Here is a 19,034-nt window from a genome sequence, read left to right as displayed (position 1 = left end):
TGAGACTCCTTTTTTAAAAAAATAATTCTAGACGTCACTATGGAGAGTGAAGAGAATAGAAAACAAGAAATATGGTAAAAAAAAAATTATGGAAAGAGTAGTTCAGGAAAATAATGATAAAAACGAACTAAGCTAGTGGTTTTTTTGTGGGAAATAAAAGAAGAAGAAATTGTGAGAGATGTTTATTACTTATAGTTCCACATAAAACGCAAGGCGTTCGTTTGCTAAGCCTATACAAATGTTACTGGCAAAGCCCCTTGGCATTCTCAGGGAGCAGAAATACAAATAGATTTTAGGTAGTAAAATAAAGTCTAACCTTTTTTTCTTTTGCTTTGTGCTCAGTGTAGTTTCACGTGCTCACACAATACTGCGGGCAGAGGGGTGGAACCTGGCACTTCCGGCCAGAATTCCGAGTAGGAAAGGCTGCGGTCAACACCTCTGCTGTGCATGACTCCGAGATTCAAGATGGCGGTGGCGGGCCGTGGGGACGCAGAGCCTGACGCAGCTATCCTGCAGGAGCTGCACGGGTCTCGTGAGAATTCCTCTCCCTCCCCTCTGCCCATAGCCTATAAAGTAGTTCCGCCCACAGTCTGTCAGGGAGAGCGTGTGCTCTAGAGCGGAAGCGCCAATGTTTCCATTCTCTGAGGGAAAAATGAAAGTTTCCTTTGCTTCCGAAATGAAACCTGTCTCATACTATTGGCTCCACCAATACTGGGGCAGGAGGACCCTCGCTGGGAACCGAGTGGGGAGGGTTGGTAACACAGTGAAGTGAAGTCAAAGTGAAGTCGCTCAGTCGTGTCCGACTCTTTGCGATCCCATGGACTGTAGCCTACCAGGCTTCTCAGTCCATGGGATTTTCCAGGCAAGAGTACTGGAGTGGGCTGCCATTTCCTTCTCCAGGGGATCTTCCTGATCCAGGGATCGAACCTGCGTCTCCCGCATTGTAGGCGGACACTTGACCCTCTGAGCCACCAGGGAAGCCCCCTGGTAACACAAGTAAATCTATATAATACTTAATGCGTGTTAAGTCACTTCAGTCGTGTCCGACTCTTTGTGACCCTGTGGACTGTACCCTGCCAGGTTCCTCTGACCATGGGATTCTCCAGGCAAGAATACTGGAGCAGGTTGCCATTTCCTTCTCCAGGGGATCTTCCCGACCCAGGGATGGAAGCCGGGTCTCTTGTGTCTCCTACATTGGCAGACAGGTTCTTTGACCACTAGCACCTCCAGGGAAGCCCCTGAAAGTAGGGAGTTAGATTTTTAAAATCCAGGGCATGATTAGATGACAATAGATATATAAATGAAAGCCTTAGTGCTGTTTGACAGAGGGTTTCTAAATCAAGTTCTATCGTGATAAAGTGACAGGAAAGCATCCTAGTGAAATTGCTGTCAGTCAAGGGACAGATTGCTCTTTTAAATTTTATTTACTTATTTTGGCTGTGATGAGTATCTTCATTGCTGCAGGGGCTTTTCTCTAGTTGTGACAAGCCAAGGTTACTCTCTAGTTCCAGTGTTTGGTCTTCTTATCGTAGTGGCTTCTCTTGTTGCAGAGCACAGGCTCTGGGGCTTGAGAGCTTGGTTACTCAGTGGCATGTGAGACCTTCCCAGACCAGGGATCAAACCTGTGTCTTTTGGACTGACAGGTGGATTCCTTACCACTGAGCCACCAGGGAAGCCCCGACAAATTTCTTGAGCTTTGATTACAATTGTCTCTTAGGCACTTTCTTCTGGGTTCTTGTAAGCACCTAACCTCATTCTAACTCAGCCCAAATTCATTATTAAACTCTAAACTCTGCCAACTCTGGTTCTCTTGACACATCAGTCTCTCCATGACCCAGCCTTAAAACTTTATTTTTACGTTTACCTTCATTTCCAAACACCCTCCAAGCTATCTCCCCAGTGTCTCTGATCTCTCTTTTCTCTAATCTAGCTTTGCCTCTCTCCTTCAAGTTCAGGGTCTTAATTTCAGCTGAGCTCTTGCACTTTCCCCTTTCTATATTGCAGTAGGTGTGTGTGAGTGCTAAATCGCTGCACTTGTGTCCAACTCTGTGCAATCCTATGGATTATAGCCCAACAGTCTTCTCTGTTCATGTGCGTCTCCAGGCAACAATACTGGAGTGGGTTGCTATGCTCTCCTCTGGGAAGCTTCCCAACCCAGGGGTCGAATCTGTGTCTCTTATGTCTCCAGTATTGGCAGGTAGGTTCTTTGCCACTAGCACTACCTGTGAAGTGTGTTGCAGTATAACAACATCTAAACCATCTCATACATTGCAACTGGATTCAGTCTCCTGAAGCATCCTGTTGATCTTGTCCTTTCTGTCAGGGGAAATACGTCAGGGCTGATAGAAATTTTACTTAATAAAATCACATGGGAAAATTCTTTGGTATTATCTACTAAAGTTGAGCATACATGCATCCTATATCTCATTTATTTCACAACTTGATATATATCCCCCCCAAAAAGGTATGCCTATATGCGTCAAAAGACAGGTACAAGAATGTTTATAGAAGTGTTATACGTAAGAGCCAAAAGCTGGAATTACTCCAGTCCAACTGGATAAATACATTGTGTATGTTCATGCAATACAGTAGCACACAACAATGTAAAAAGTCATTTCTAAATCAAATTTTATAATGGGCAAGGCTAATAACCTGTGTCAGAAATCAGAACAGTGGTTTATTTTTAGGGAGGAGGAAGGAACTGGTTACAAGGAAAGGACAGAAAGGGAAATTCTGTGTACTGGAAACATCCTTTCACTTTACATAGGTATATGTTACACAGTGTTTTAAACTTCGTGAAAATAAAAATTAACACAAACATACACGTATCATTCAATGGCTCTCTATTGCTCACCAAATAGTGCCCAAACTTCTAAACATACAAAGCAGGATTATAGTCCATGATCTGCTCCAATCTACCTTTCCAATCAATGTGGTCAAACTTGTTCCCCAATATTCCCTGTCACATTCCCTTCCCTCCAGCTACATTGTTGCTGTGGGATCCTCTATGCCACAGCTTCTATCTGTATATAACTTAGAGGCAAATTACTTCATTAAAAATATCAGAGGGACTTCCCTGGCAGTCCAGTGGTTAAGACTCTGTGCTTCCAGTGTAGGAGGTGTGGGTTCTATCCCTGGTACAGGAACTAAGATCCCATATGCCTTGAGGCCAAAAAAAAAAAAAGAATTGAAATTAGAAACCTCTATAGCAATCCCTGGGAGATGGTGAAGGACAAGGAAGCCTGGTGTACTGCAGTCCATGGGGTTGCAAAGAGTTGGACATTACTGAGTGACTGAACAACAAAAATAACAACTTTGGGCTTCCCAAGTGGCACTAGTGGTGAAGAACCCACCTGCCAATGCAGGAGACGCAAGAAACCCGGGTTTGATCCCTGGGTCAGGAAGATCCTCTGGCAAAGGAAATGGCGACCCACTCCAGTATTCTCGCATGGGAAATCCCACGGACAGAGGAGCCTGGCGGGCTAAATCCATGGGTCAGCAAGAGTCTAAAGCAACTTAGCACACACATAACAACTTTATTTTACAGAAAAGATTGTGGCATTGTTGGGCAAAATGCTCTGCTAAATATTTTGTTGCTGTTCTTCTCCAATTTTCTGACATACGAGGGAACCATCAACTGTTAAGTCTCTATTGGTTATATAAGTTCCTTACCATCTTTGGGTTGGCCATGATGCCCACTAAGAGATTCCTAAAGAAAGAGGGAAGCCAGATTGAATGTTGCCAGGACGAGGAGCCTAACGTGGCTATGGAATGTGCCTGGGGCTGGTGGAAAACAATTAAAATCACAGTGGTCGAAGTATTTTGCTTGAATCTAGTTTCACATTGATATCTGAGAGAATCAGATATGGTTGCCACAGTTTCTAGTGAGCAATGACATCAATGTAGCAGTAATTGCTGTGACCATCTCCATTGGACAAAACATTAAAGTCAGTGGGGGACACAGAGAATCCAGTCAGTAGGGAGAAATAAATGCAGGAAGAGGAAATGGGGTTGGGTTTTGTCCAGCTGGGCTGAGCTTTAGGACAGGGCTTCCATCTGACTATGAAAACTGGACAAATCTGAAGTAGTGTTCATCACTCAGTTGTGTTCGACTCTTTGCATCTTCATGGTTGTAGCCCACGAGACTCTCTGTCCATGGAATTCTCCAGGCAAAAATACTGGAACGGGCTGCCATTTCCTTCTCCAAGGGATCTTCCCACACCAAGGATTGAACTTGTGTCTGCTGCATTGCAGGCAGATTCTTTACCATCTGAGCCACTACGAAAGCCCCAGTGTGAAGTAAAAGCCCAGTTAAAATAGATGCAGCAACCGTGATGGAAACCATGGGGACAGGCCACAGTTAGAAGGGCACACATGATTCAAGAACAGCATGTCTCAAACTCTAGCATGTGTAAGAATGACTTGGAGAGCTTGTTAAAACACAAGGTCCTGGGTTCCACCCCAAGGGATTTTGATTCTGGCCTGAGGTCAGTCCCAGAAGTTTCATATCTAACTAACTCCCAGGTAAAACACAGTTTTAAAACTATCAGGTTTGTGGAAGAAAACTAATTCTAGCTCTCACCTTGGGGATAGGCTATGCTACCAACCTTTGTCAAATTGAGTTTGGGGACTTGGCGTGCACTAAATGCACAGAATGAGGACATCTCTATGGAGCAAGATAGCAAAATGCCAGTGAAAAGGGACAAACTGGGACTTCCCTGGGAGTCCAGTGGCTGAGATTCTGGGCTTCCAGTGCAGAGCGCCCAGGTTCGATCCCTGGTCAGGGAACTAGATCAAGCATGTTGCACCTAAGACCTAGCCCAGTCAAATAAATAAATATTCATCTAGAAAAAAAAAAGGACAAACTCCTTCTCTCCCTAGTGTAGAATCAGATAGATGGAAACCATAGCCCCACTGTCCTAACTCGCTCTCTAGAGCTTACATGTAAGGTTTTTCCTTAACAGCACCGTGCTGCCATTTTAAGGAAATTTACTGGAGAATTTGCCTAGACCAGTAGTTTAAAACCCAGGACAACTTTGCACACCAGAGGACACGTGGCAATGTCTGAAGGTGTTTTTGATTGTCATCACTGGGTGATGGAGGTGCAACCATCATCTAGCAGATAGAGCCCAGGAGTGCTGCTGAACATCTTATAACTTAGGGGACAGCTCCCACGATAAGGAATTATCCAGCCGAAAATGTCCGTGGTAGAGCCAAGATTGAGAAATTCTACCAAGAAATATATCCGTGGGGTTTGAAATTTCCACTTGGGTTTTATATCAAGTTACACTGGATTATGGGTTTCCCAAGTGGTGCTAGTGGTAAAGAATCCACCTGCCAATGCAGGAGATCTAAGAGTTGTGGGTTCAGTCCCCGGGTTGGGAAGATTCCCTGGGGAAGGGCATGGCAACCCACTCCAGTATTCTTGCCTGGAGAACCGCATGGATAGAAGAACCTGGCAGGTTACAGTCCATGGGGTCACAAAGAGTTGGACATGACTGAAGTGACTTAGCACGCACACTGGATATAATCAGCACCATCTAAATTAATATTATCTCTATTGAAGCAGCTTATAAGAAAAAGAATATTTACATATTTAACCAAAAGCATTTAAGCAAAATAAAAAATAAAGAGATAAATAAGAAAGGTGGTGAGGAAGGAAGAAAATAGTACAGAAAGATCAGGTTAAGGGAGTTCCTTTAGTGAAATTCTAAATAGAAACTTTTGGGAAAGTGAAGAGGGTAGGTTCCATGCCTCATTCGACTCTACAATCCCTGGGCTATAGCATCCATGATAGACACTGGTTTCAAGTATTGATATGACATAAATCCAAGATGTTAGCCCATCCTATTGTTAAGAATTTTGAAGATTCTATAAGTAGTTTTAATTTTCTTCTAAACTAATGATGGTTACCTTTCCAAGGTACAAGTTCTATCTAATTAACTGGAGCTCTCTGAAAATAATTAAAATACACAGAGGACCAGATATACCTCATTGTTGCATTCAGTAAATATGTTTTGTTTATACATATTCTGATTCTTCTCCTGTCAAAGATAAAAAACAGTCAGGCTAATTATTTTCTTAATCAAGAAAATATTTAATATTTGATCATTTCTTGTAGCTTTTCATTCCACACCTTAAATACGGTAATTGCATTTTTTTTGAGAATTTTCTGTTTTTTCCAAGGTCCTTTTTAAATTCAAAGACTCTAATGAGAGATTTCCTGGTGGCTCAGTGGTAAAGAATCCTCCTGCCAATACAGGAGACATGTGGATGTGGTCCAGGAAGATCCCACATGCCTTGCAGGAACTGAACCTGTATGCCACAACTACTGAGCCCACGTGCTGCAACTGCTGAAGTCTGCGGGCCTAGAGCCCATACTCTGCAACAAGAGAAGCCACCACAATGAGAAGCCCACGCACCTCAACTGGAGAGTAGCCCCTGCTTGCCACAACTAAAGAAAAACCAATGTAGCAGTGAGGATCCAGTAGAGCCAAAAATAAAGAAATAAATAAAATTATACATAAAAAAGACTCTAATGAGAAACAGTAGTCTTAGACTCATTTTCAAAGACTATTTTTTCCCCCACATTTCTTCCAGGCCAGATTTTGTGCTAGACACTTTCACATTTTCTTATTTCTCTGTGAGGTAGGTAAATTTGGTCATGTTTTTACAGCTGAAGGAACTGACTTAAAGAGTTTTAGGAAATACATCCAAGTTCACACAGATTATAATGGCAGAAATAAGATTCAAATTCAGGTTTTTTGAGTCCAGTCCCAGGAGTCACATGATAATACTATTTTTGAGTATTAAAGTTACTTTCAAGCTTTTGCATACCAGACCAGCAGTAGTAATTCTGATATTAGTGAAGTGAAGTCACTTAGTCGTGTCTGACTCTTTGTGACCCCATGGACTGTAGCCTACCAGGTTCCTTCGTCCATGGGATTTTCCAGACAAGAATACTGGAGTGGGTTGCCATTTCCTTCTCCAGATCTTCCTGCCCCAGGGATTGAACCTGGGTCTCCCGCATTGTAGGCAGATTCTTTACTGTCTGAGCCACCAGGGAAGTCCAATTCTGATATTATTTGATTATTAATAATGGCATCATACTGATGACTCAGCTGAGGACTGGGAAATAAATTTCAAAGCTTGCCCAAAGAATGAAAGTTACTCAGTCACCATATTGAATGATTCCATATCTGATCTTTCAAGACGCTAGCATTTTTCACAAAATGAATGGCTTAATGATTATATCTTCATTTTAAAGCAGATAATATTGTGTAAATTATTTATGGCTGTGTAAAAAATTACCTCAACTTAGTTAAAACTTTTATCATTTCATAGTTCCTGTGGGTACCTATGACTTACAGCCTTTTATAAGATTGCAGTGATGATGTTAAATCAGGGCTGCAGTCTCAGGTGAAGGATTGGCTTTGGGGATATTTGGTTTCAAATTCACTCTTGTGGTTGTTGGTAGAATTCAAGTCCTCATGGGTTGTTTGGCTGAGGGCTTCTATTCCTTATTGGTGAGACACAACTGTTTTATGCCACTGAGGCTTCTGCATAGGAAAGCTTACATTATGGAAGCTGATGTCCATAGAAACAAGTGAGACAGCTAGAGCCAGCAAGCAAAACTGAAAGTCACAGTGCTCTGATGACCCAATCATAGAAGTCACATCTGAATGTTGAATTTCCTGTCCTTGTATAACAACCACATTGTCTTCATTCCTAATTTTGCTTCTGCCAGATGTAATATCCTAAGGCTGCACATACAGAATACTAGGGACAGAGCATATTTAACACTTATGAGTTAGTTTGAGCAAGTTGATTAACAATCTAACAATTAAACTGAAAATTTAACGATCTTCTCCTCCTCCAGCGGTTAGGACTCCATGCTAGGCCTGGGTTCAATCCCTGCTTGGAGAACTAAGATCCCACAAGCATGCAGTGTAGCCAAAATACTAATAACAATAATAATAGTAGTAATCTCCTCCTCCAGGCATAAAAAACAGGCTTCCCCAGTGGCTCAAAGGTAAAGAATCCACCAGCCATGCAGGAGCCACAGGAGACACGGGTTTGGTCCCTGGGTCAGAAGGATCCCCTGGAGGAGTGCATGGCAAACCACTCCAGTAATCTTGCCTGGAGAATCTCACTGACCAAAGAGCCTGGTGGGCTAACAGTCCCTGGGCTCACAAAGAGTCAGACAAGCGAAACAACTTGGCACAGCATGACACCTCTATGCAACTGATAAAAAAAAAAAAAGAGTCTGTTGAGTGGGGCTTCCCTGGTGGCTCAGATGGTAAAGAATCTGCTTGCAATTTAGGAGACCTGGGTTCGATCCTTGGGTCAGGAAGATCCCCTGGAGAAGGGAATGGCAACCCACTCCAGTATTCTTGCCTGGAGAATTCCATGGACAGAGGAGCCTGGTGAGCTATATAAACCATGGGGTAGCAAAGAGGTGGACATGACTGAGTGACTAACACACACACCAGGCACAAAAAATAGTATAGGGAAAGAAATTAGCTATTTTGACCCTGTCACTTCCTTTAGGCATTGAGTCTACCAGTCAACGGTTAATATCAACATACTTCATGTATTTAACATGAAGTCCTCTGATAAGCAGCATAAGACACTCTTCAGTGTGGTGCATATACACAATGGAATATTGTCAGCCATAAAAATGAATGAAATTGGGTCATTTGTAAAGGTGTGGGTGGAACTAGAGACTGTCATACAGAAAGAATAAGTCAGAAAGAGAAAAACAAATATCATATATTAGTGCATAATGTGAAATCTAGAAAAATGGTACAGATGGACCTGTCTTCAAGGCAGAAATAGAGACACAAACATATGGATACTAAGGGGGTAAAAAGGGGTGGGATGAATTGGGAGATTGGGATTGACATATATACATTAATATGTATAAAATAGATAACCAATGAGAACCTCCTGTATAGCACAGGGAACTCTACTTAATGCTCTGTGGGGATCTAAATGGGAAGGAAATCCAAAAAAGAGATGATATATGTATACATATAGTTGATTCACTTCACTGTACAGCAGTAACTTCCACAACATTGTAAAGCAACTATACCCCAATAAAAAACAAACAAAAAATACAGTAAAGCAAAAAAAAAAGTTTTTCATAGTTACTATTTTAGAAGGATGTCTGATCTATAATCTCTATGTGCACAGAATAAACACATACATAATTTTCCAGGAAGAATGTTAGAATAAATGATTACATATAGTCTTAAGATAGAGATGTGATTGACAGTACGTATTGAGATTTTTGAATTCAGGTTTTAAAAAAATTTTGATTATGTAGAATTTCGAACATACACAAAAGTAAGCAAAATAGAATATCCAGAATCCAGCCTCAACAACCATCAAATCAAGCACCATCCAAACGCACTTCCTATGTTATTTTTGAAGTTTTGTTCCAGGCATCATGTGATTTCATCTGAGGATATTTCAGTATTTAATTCTAAAAGAGAAGCAGTTGTTTTTACATAAAACCACAGTATCATTTTTCTCCTAAAAGATACAGTAATTTCTTAGTACAATCATTAATGTTTTGTTCTTAATTGTACTTTCTTTTTATAGTGAGATAGATAGATAAAAAGTAGCTCTGAACTGGGGTGATTTTTTAGCTCACAGGGGGCATTTGGCAACATCTGGAGATATTTTTGGTTATAACTGGGGGTGCTACTGGCATCTAGTGGGTAGAAACTGGGTATGCTGTTAAACTCACAGGACAGCATCCCATAACAAATAAGTATCTATTCCAAAATGCCAATAGTGCCACTGTGGAAAAGCCCAGGTGATGGACAGATAGATATGAATAGCACACACATATACACATATACACACATAGTTGTATATGTGTGTGTGCTCAGTCACTCATTTGTGTCTGACTCTTTGTGACATGGGCTGTAGCCCACCAGGTCCTCTGTCCATGGAATTTTCCAGGCAAGCTTGCTGGAGTGCATTGCCTATTCCTCTTCCAGGGGATTTTCCTAACCCAGGGATCAAACCCACATCTCTTGCATTGGCAGGTGGATTCTTTACCATTGAGCCACCTAGGAAGCTCCAAACGGCAGTAACAATAGGTAAAAGTTTATAAAGAGGTGTACAGGTCAATTTAATAGCCACACAAAGGGCAAAAATGGAATTAAAATTGACAACAGTTTCAGAATTTTGATTCCGATCAAGATATCCCACCAATTGGTTGGAATTTCATTACTGTTTTAAGGCTAGAGATCCTTGTGTGTGTTCATGCTAAGTTGTTTCAGTCGACTCTTTGCAACCCCATGGACTGTTAGCCCATCAGGATCCTCAGTCCATGGGATTCTCCAGGCAAGAATACTGGAGTGGATTGCTATGCCCTCCTCCAGGGAATCTTCCCAACCCAGGGATTGAATCAGTGTCTCTTATGTCTCCTGCATTGGCAGGCGGGTTCTTTACCATGAGTGCCACCTGGGAAGCCCTTAGCGATCCCTGATAGTCATTAATGGACCATCTGTGTCATGTGTGGATAAACAGAAAACTACCTTGTTTCTTACGTGAGCAGCAGAGCCAAAGGAAGTCATGAACAGAATGTTTAGTAAATGGTGGTAGAACATGTGTTCTGCAGCCCATGAAAAACCTCGCAAAAATTAACTTGTATTTGCAAAATTATCAGTCAAAAATGGCTTTCATGTAAAATGATGCTATGAACGGTAATGCTTGGGTCATGTTTTTAAGATGCAAATGGATATTAGTTACTTTAGTGCAGACAGAGCTATGCTCATTACTCTCCACACAGAACCCCTGGCAATAATTTACCTAGGAGCGCAGCAGTTCATGCAGATCAAAGCTGCATTATTTAAGTGTGTCCAGGGGGCAGATTTTTAGCTCTGTGCCTTATACTTTCAGAAAAAAAGAAAAAAAGGTGGTTTGTATCTTGACAAACGAGAAATGTTTAACTAATTAGGTGCTTCATTCAAGCCCTACAATATTTAAACTCCTGAATTCCTCCTATTATCTGGGGTGAGACCCCTCCCTACTACAAATGCAGAACAACTGTGGGAATGTAAATGTCTTCAAATGAACAGCAGCATATTTTCATTTAAATGAAACCCAAATGTGAACTAGATTTAGGAAAGGAAATGGCAGAGAGAGAGAAGAGAGAGAGGGAGAGGGGCTGTAGCTGCTATAGAATGCGCCTGGCTGCTTCAGCTCTCAGACAACTGATGAAGTCCAACTCTGAAATTTCAGGCAATTTGGATACCAAGCTCCTCCTTTTCTGTAGTCTTCTCTTCCATTGGTAAAATTCTTTCGCAGGGTCATGTAGGGATCCCACCCCTTCTCCGTGTTTTCACTCTGTAGCGCTACACAACTTTATACCTGAATGAACGCCAAACCTCAGTGGATATATAAAGGGAACCTTGAGGAGGAATTTCACAGTTACAGTGCAGAAGCAGAGGGAAAGGAATTAACCAGCTCTCCAGCCAAGCAAATCCTCTACTCACCATGCTTCCTCCTGCCATTCATTTCTCTCTCATTCCCCTTGCATGCATCCTAATGAAAAGCTGTTTGGCTTTTAAAAATGATGCCACAGAAATCCTTTATTCACATGTGGTTAAACCTGTTCCAGCACACCCCAGCAGCAACAGCACAATGAATCAAGCCAGAAATGGAGGCAGGCATTTCAGTAACGCTGGACTGGATCGGAACAGTAAGTGTGTTTTACTTGCATGAATTTGGTGTTCTTATTTGGTAGCATTAACTCACATTCCTGTCGAATTATTTCATTGCTAACTAACCTGAACCATATATGTTTTGCTAAACGATCTGGGAGCAATCCGCTGCATGTGTAGACTGGCATTCTTCCCTACAAAGTTAACATAACTAAAACAGTGATTTGATAATGTAGTCACAGGCTTCGGTTTTCCAACATTCCAAGAGAAAATGTTTCCAGGAATTAAAGTGTTGCTTCTTTGAAATGCAGAATGAGATTTTTTTTCATGAAGTGTTGTTCTAGATAGCTTAAATTCAGGTTGTGTTCTGTTTATTTCAAAACATGTGCAGTTCTGGTAGAGTGTATAAAGGTAAATAACCAAAGCACATATGGGAAATCACAAGGGGAAGAAAAAAGGAGCTTTCTGAGGGGGGGGAAAAAGGCTCACACCAATTTCTAAAAAATGTCTAGTGAAATAAATGAAGTTTGGATGATGATCTTTGAGAAAGAGGGATAAAACTAAACATTGAGATTCATATTTTTCTGAAATAACTTCTTATTCACCAGGTCAAAATGTAAGCAATTGTAGATTTCTGTGAAGGACCAGGGAAACTTTTATGAGTTTGGAGATTTAAAATAATGACAGTACAATAATACTTTGTATAAAAACTATTTTTCTTCTTTTTTGTTTGCTTAATTGACATACTTGTTGACCACTAGTTGGAGGGATTCAAATGTCTTTTCCTAACTTTTGTTTCACTCCTTTCACATGCTAGTAATTGGACTTTAAGAGAAATACAGAGAAAGAGTTCACAAGAAATCTTATACAAATCTTTTTGCTCCTCCTCAACTCCGTTCAAGTGCTGAAAAGAGTTTCAACCTTTGAAAAATCAAAGCAAATATGACTGTTTATGTCTTTCTAAGAAAATCAAGGTGTTTTTTAACTTTCATGAGGATGCTTGCTTTTACATATACAAGAACTATCTGATTATTATTAGATTACCAAGGAAAGTGGTGGGTATTCATTGTCAATGAACTGTCACTGCCAAATTTCTATATACACAGGGACGAAAAGCTAGGCAGGTCAAAATCATCTCGGCTGTTTCTAGGTGCATTCCTAAGGCAGCTGCAGGAAGGTGAACTGGAATCAGAGTCAGACAGGCAGAGTATGCTGACTGGCCAGCTAGGTTACACTTTAATTTCAATCTCACACTCTATATCTGTACAGATGTATATGTTTATACATTACATTTTTTCACAACTATCACATCCCTTTAGACTCTATCTTTTACCTTATAAGTTCTGGGACACAGTGCTGAAGTAACACTCCTAACTCCTAATTCAATATCGACTTCATATTAGCTTTCAATATCCTATGTGAGACCACTTCAATGTTCCTTATAATCTTTATTTTTTTAAATTTCAGCAGTCTGTACTTTGAAATACATATATATTTCTGGTTAACAAGTCTGGATTTTTTTCTCAAGCTTGTTACAGGCAATTCTCCTCAAGTTTAGATAACAAAGCAATGGAAAAGAAAACCCAAATATTTCAAGACTAATTTTTGCTTTAATTACATAAGGCATGTAACAAGAAACAGTCTGTTAGAGAACATACTTATCAAATTCAAATGACTAAACAGAGTTTGCCATGACCAACATTCAGGAAACAAACACTGTGCTTCCTTTTGCAGTTGTAAATCAGACATGTTAGGCATTTTTCTGCCATAGAATTCATGGAAATGTAGCCAAGTTGTTATGGCAACCATACGTTCCTGATTTAGGAGCTTTTATATTCTTTAAATGTCGAGTTGTAGTGACATTTTGCATTTCAAGCATTTTAATATTTGTGTCTTTAAAAGATAGTTTGGGAATTTATGTTTAAAGTGTAGTTATTAAGTTTGATATGCAAAAATGTCAGACATTGTACACATATGTATATATGATTCTCTGCAGCTGAATTTTATAATTGAAACAAAATATTATGTATTTCATTGTACACAATATTCAAATTCTTTCCACATTTTCTCAATAGATTTTTTGAAAAACCTAATTAAAAGCACTTGTAGACATTAACTAATAGACCTGTGAGTGAAGAACGCGAACATATACTCCCTAGCTCATTAAAGAATGAATATATATACATAAAACTTAGAGCTGGTTAATACTTATTGGGGGAATAAAACTAAGAAAATGGGATTTTCAAATACTCTAGTAAGCAATTAACTAATGTTACACATGAAAAAACAAATCAGGCTCAGTTTATTTTATCCCATAACTGATAATTTTCATGCAAGCTTTCTTTACAACCATCCAGGTGGATTTTTGCATTGTGAGAACAAAATAAGAGTTCACTTCCTATTGGCCAATTTGCTATCATTTGGACATTATTTTTTGTCATTGCAGATTACTTTTTTTTAAGTGTTTGCCTATGCCTCTCATGTATATATATATATATATATATGTATATATATATATATACATATATATATAATTTTTTTTTTTTCTGTTTCCTGCAGCTCGAGTTCAAGTAGGCTGCCGAGAACTGCGTTCCACCAAATATATCTCGGACGGCCAGTGCACCAGTATCAGCCCTCTGAAAGAGTTGGTGTGTGCTGGCGAGTGCTTGCCCCTGCCTGTGCTGCCTAACTGGATCGGAGGGGGCTACGGAACAAAGTACTGGAGCCGGAGGAGCTCCCAGGAGTGGAGGTGTGTCAATGACAAAACGCGTACCCAGCGAATCCAGCTGCAGTGCCAGGATGGCAGCACGCGCACCTACAAAATCACCATGGTCACCGCCTGCAAGTGCAAGAGGTACACGCGGCAGCACAACGAGTCCAGTCACAACTTCGAGAGCCTGTCGCCCGCCAAGCCAGCCCAGCATCACCGAGAGCGCAAAAGGGCTGGCAAACCCAGCAAGCATAGCATGAGTTAGAATTCAGACCTCCAAACTGGACTGACTAGAAACCATCTGCTTTACAGATTTGATTGCTTGGACGACTGGAGCCTGCCACTGCTATTTTCTTACTTGAAAATATATGCTTTCTGCTTTGATCAAACTCAGCCAGCTGTCCTGAGTATCAGGAGCTTTTTGGGAGATAGATTTTTCAAGTTTTTCAAGATGTATAAGTATCCATGAATGCGATTTGCCTTTAAATTCCATGCAGCCTGTAGTATTAATTCCCCATGGTTCTTGAAAGACGGGTGATACTATACCCATGATTGAATCTTCACTTTTTAATATGGAAAAGGGCTTCTCAGTAACCCTTCATTTCCCAAACCATCCTCTCCACCCCACACCCAACAAAAGTTCTTCGAAACTGAAAAATTTTTTCAAGAGTTGTTGCCATGAGTCTTCAGGTTAACAGTTCAGAAGGGTGCTTTTTTGGTAATCTTCATGGGAACAGTTTAGCTGCCAAGAGTGATCTCCCTTTGAAAGAGTGAAAGACCTTGTGACATTTCACTTCAAAAATAAGCCCTGTAGCTTTTTACAGTCTCATAGTATGAAATTATACCCTGCATGCTGACCCTTGCTTGGAATGGAATGCCAGAAATGCATGGCAACAGCTAATAAGTAAAGCTGATTAACTATTTATTTGTCAATGTTATTATTTAATGAGCTTTCACAAGTGATTTTTTTCAAAATGTTAATTTTTTATGTTTCGAAGTTTTTTCATGTACCTAAATATTTTCTTGTATAATTTGTGGTTGATCTAGAAGTATGACAATATATACTGTAGATATGTAAAATAAATATTTTAGTCTTCTTGTCACATATATGTTTCATCATGAACTTTATCAGTACTATTGATCTTTTAAAATCAATAAGATACTTTGTAAAGATGAAATAGGTTAACAGTTTCCTATTTAATCTGTGCAATCAGAAGGTGACTTGACCTTCAATGAGTTTCTTTTAACAAAATAAACACGGCTAAACGTTATTGTCTTTGCCTCTAACACATGTAAAAGGGTACAGAATAAGCACAAAAACTACAGAATAAGCACATCAGAATAATTACTTTTTTAAAATATAAGGCACAGTCAAGTTTTGATAGAAAAATCTATAGTAAGAAGGAAGAGAGAAATAGGGAGACCATCTAGTTGGTAAATAAGATGCATGAAAAAGTTGGATGACAATCCAGCAGTGAGTTGTAAGAAGAATATCATATTTATATATACCTGTGGATGCCAAATCTGCTGCCCATTATAATCACCTGGGGGAGATAGTACACAACCCAGTAACCAGGCTGCCATCCAAATTACATTATAGTTTCTAAACGTGGAACTCAGATATTAGCAGTTTTTAAAGTTTTTCAGGTTATTCTAATATACAGTTAAGTCTGAGAAAGGAATTGTGAAAAAAATCACTGCCATATGTTGGGAAACTTTGAATACTATTGCATGGTCCTCAAACCAAAAACTAAAAGAAAACAACAAAGAAAATAAAAACAAGTTTTTCGGTGCTTTCAAGTTTGACATGTTGTTTATTAACCAACGTGATCAGTCTTGAACAAGATTATACAGTTAATTTGTCAATTTAATTATTGACTGATTCCATCACACTAAGTGAAGAAAACCAAAGAGGCTTGATATCGATAAGATCTAGATTTTCTTTTTTTTGATCCTGAGCATGATGGAGTCCTTACTGCTTTTTTGTAAATTGTTCTTTTCTGTAATCACAAGTCTAAAAGTCACATGTGTCTTACATAAAGCATAGTAAGCTAAATAAAGGACATAAATGTTGTCCCTTCCCTGTGAGAGGGAGGAGAGCCTCAACATACATGAGGACAAGAAAACATCTTTCAATTTTAAATATGCTAACTATTGTCCTGGTGGCTCAGAGGTTAAAGCGTCTGCCTGCAATGTGGGAGACCTGGGTTTGATCTCTGGGTCAGGAAGATCCCCTGGAGAAGGAAATGGCAACCCACTCCAGTATTCTTGCCTGGAGAATCCCATGGATGGAGGAGTCTGGTGGGCTACAGTCCAAAGGGTCTCAAAGAGTTGGACACGACTGAGAGACTTTACTTTATTGTATAATTAAATGAAAATAATGATTCAGCTTCCACTATTGATTTATTTTCTAGTCTTACTAACTGGATCCCAAACTACATATAATATCATTATACATGGAACATTCATAATAATTATATCACAGGTAAAATATACCAAAAATGTATTATTTCCTATGCCTAGTTTACTTGCTCATTGCAGCTCATCATAGCTCAATTTGGGATATTTAACATAACAGAGGACTTAAGACAATTTGGGCATTTCTTTCTTCTCAACACCATAGCACCCTCTATAGAAGGTCTTAGAGATGATCTAAAAATTAGTATGTCGTAAGGCCTGAGGCTTAAAAAGGAATTGACCAGACAATAGCCTCACAATCAATAAGATTATATTGTTGCCTTTTAATAATGAAACATTGAAACAATGGTTTTGGTGATAAAATACTAAAATCACCACTAATTTGATTGGTAATAGTGTTTAGTAAGTGAATATACTGGAAAAAAATGAAATGGAATAAAAGAACCTTATAAATAAGATTAGTCCTTGCTAAGGCAAGAATTGGATCCATTTCTTATTGTCACATTCAACTTACTGATCCATTTCAGGCCATATTACATTGTGAGGCATTCATTGCATGGTATTTAACATCCAATGACAGGAAAAGGTCAGCAATCAATAAGACAAGCCTAAGATACAATCAGGCAGTCAGTGAAATGAAAATTTAAACAGAAAATGCAGCTTTGTAGCTATTATTTAAAAATGCTTAAAAGTACTTGCATCTTAATTGCTGATTATATTTCAGTTTTTGTTTTTTTACAGTTCATTCACATATTCTAGTCTGATTAAACTCTGCATAATTGTATTCTTGTTGTGGTAACTATCATTTCAAAATGGTGATTGTGATAATTTTGGCAAAGCCTGGCTTCTAGTTCATATCATAATATTTATCCATAAATGACTTATCAAATTCATTTTGGCCAATATGAATAAAGAGCTTTTTTCAAGTAGCTTTACTGATAGAAGATAGCTTGATAGATAGGTAGGTAGGTATATAGTTAGATATTGATATTTTTATATATATATATATAGTTGTTTTTATCAATAACAAGAATGAAAGAAAAATTGATAGCACATATACAAATAAAGAATACATATAGTATGCTACACCTAAGTTAAATATAGACATAGAGGCTTCAGAAATGTCTATTGGCAAAAAATTAGTATTTTAACTACAAATGATTTGCATTTACTCACTTAGGCTAGTTGGAATAACCACTAATTGACAATACTCTGTTAGCCATGTTTATTTTTTGTATATGTTTTGAAAAACAATGAAAATTAGGGTGTGTTTTTTTATTAAAAAAAGACTGAATCTTAATCTTTCCTGTCTTGTATAAACTTAGTAAGGTTTTTCCAGATGATCTTGCTGTGTCATTCACTCCATGTTACTAGAATGACTTTTTTAAAATTGTATAACCTGATCTATCTATTTTGTATCATATTTACTTTAATAGACTTTCAGTAGGTTATACTCAGTAGTTATGAATGGAAAGAATAGTATTTAGCTTAAGCAAAGCCAGGAAACTTCCAAATTGCTGAGTAAATTAAAGCCTTTAAAAGTTTAAATTTAGTGTGTTGAAAAAATTTTTTTCAATCACCATGAAATGTAGGTATCAAAATATAATTCATTACGTTTGGAATAAACTGTGGTTTGGATTAGACTTAACTCTTGAAAATGTTTTTTAGCACTAAAGTGGCAATTCACTGCATACCATAAATTCAGCATTTCTATAGTCACACACGGAGAAGGCAATGGCACCCCACTCCAGTACTCTTGCCTGGAAAATCCCACGGGTGGAGGAGCCTGGTAGGCTGCAGACCCATGGGGTCGCTCAGAGTCGGACACAACTGAAGCGACTTAGCAGTAGCAGTAGCAATATAGTCACACAGTTCAAATGATACATAAAATGCAAGGCAAAGCTTTGATAAAATCCTTGTAGACGCTCAGGAAAATGACTGGAAATCTTCAGTGCTACAGCTTATTGTCTGAATGCTTCCTTCCCTCAAAGACAGATAGTGATGATTCGCACCTTGGTTTAATTCAAACCTATTAAAATATAGCTCTATGATGAATTAAAATGAGTTTAGATTTGTGAACTGAGTATACATATGGCCACTAGAAATCTCGTTACATCCGGAAAGAGAGCCCTACTAGAATAGATATGCCAATATATTGGTCTGTCCATCATTTCTGATTCCATAGTTAACATCTATGGTGTTTGGTGCCTTTGCCTGCATATTCT

General features: G+C 39.0%; 1 protein-coding gene across 1 annotated transcript; it reads left to right on the top strand.

Annotated features, from left to right (window-relative positions):
* The first annotated feature begins 443 nt into the window (after positions 1 to 443).
* Positions 444 to 15,662, top strand: SOSTDC1 (sclerostin domain containing 1). Its single transcript, XM_081537662.1, has 3 exons — positions 444 to 532; positions 11,371 to 11,719; positions 14,241 to 15,662. Exons 2-3 carry the CDS (start codon positions 11,515 to 11,517, stop codon positions 14,654 to 14,656), a joined length of 621 nt encoding a protein of 206 aa, XP_081393788.1. The 5' UTR covers positions 444 to 532; positions 11,371 to 11,514; the 3' UTR covers positions 14,657 to 15,662.
* Positions 15,663 to 19,034: the final 3,372 nt, after the last annotated feature.

The sequence above is a fragment of the Giraffa tippelskirchi genome, chromosome 10 (genome assembly GCF_054371585.1).
Source record: "Giraffa tippelskirchi isolate mGirTip1 chromosome 10, T2T-mGirTip1v1.2.pri, whole genome shotgun sequence".
NCBI classification, from domain to species: Eukaryota; Metazoa; Chordata; class Mammalia; order Artiodactyla; family Giraffidae; genus Giraffa; species Giraffa tippelskirchi.
Note: the sequence above shows the minus strand (reverse complement) of the source record. Positions and strands in the feature narration are given on the sequence as shown.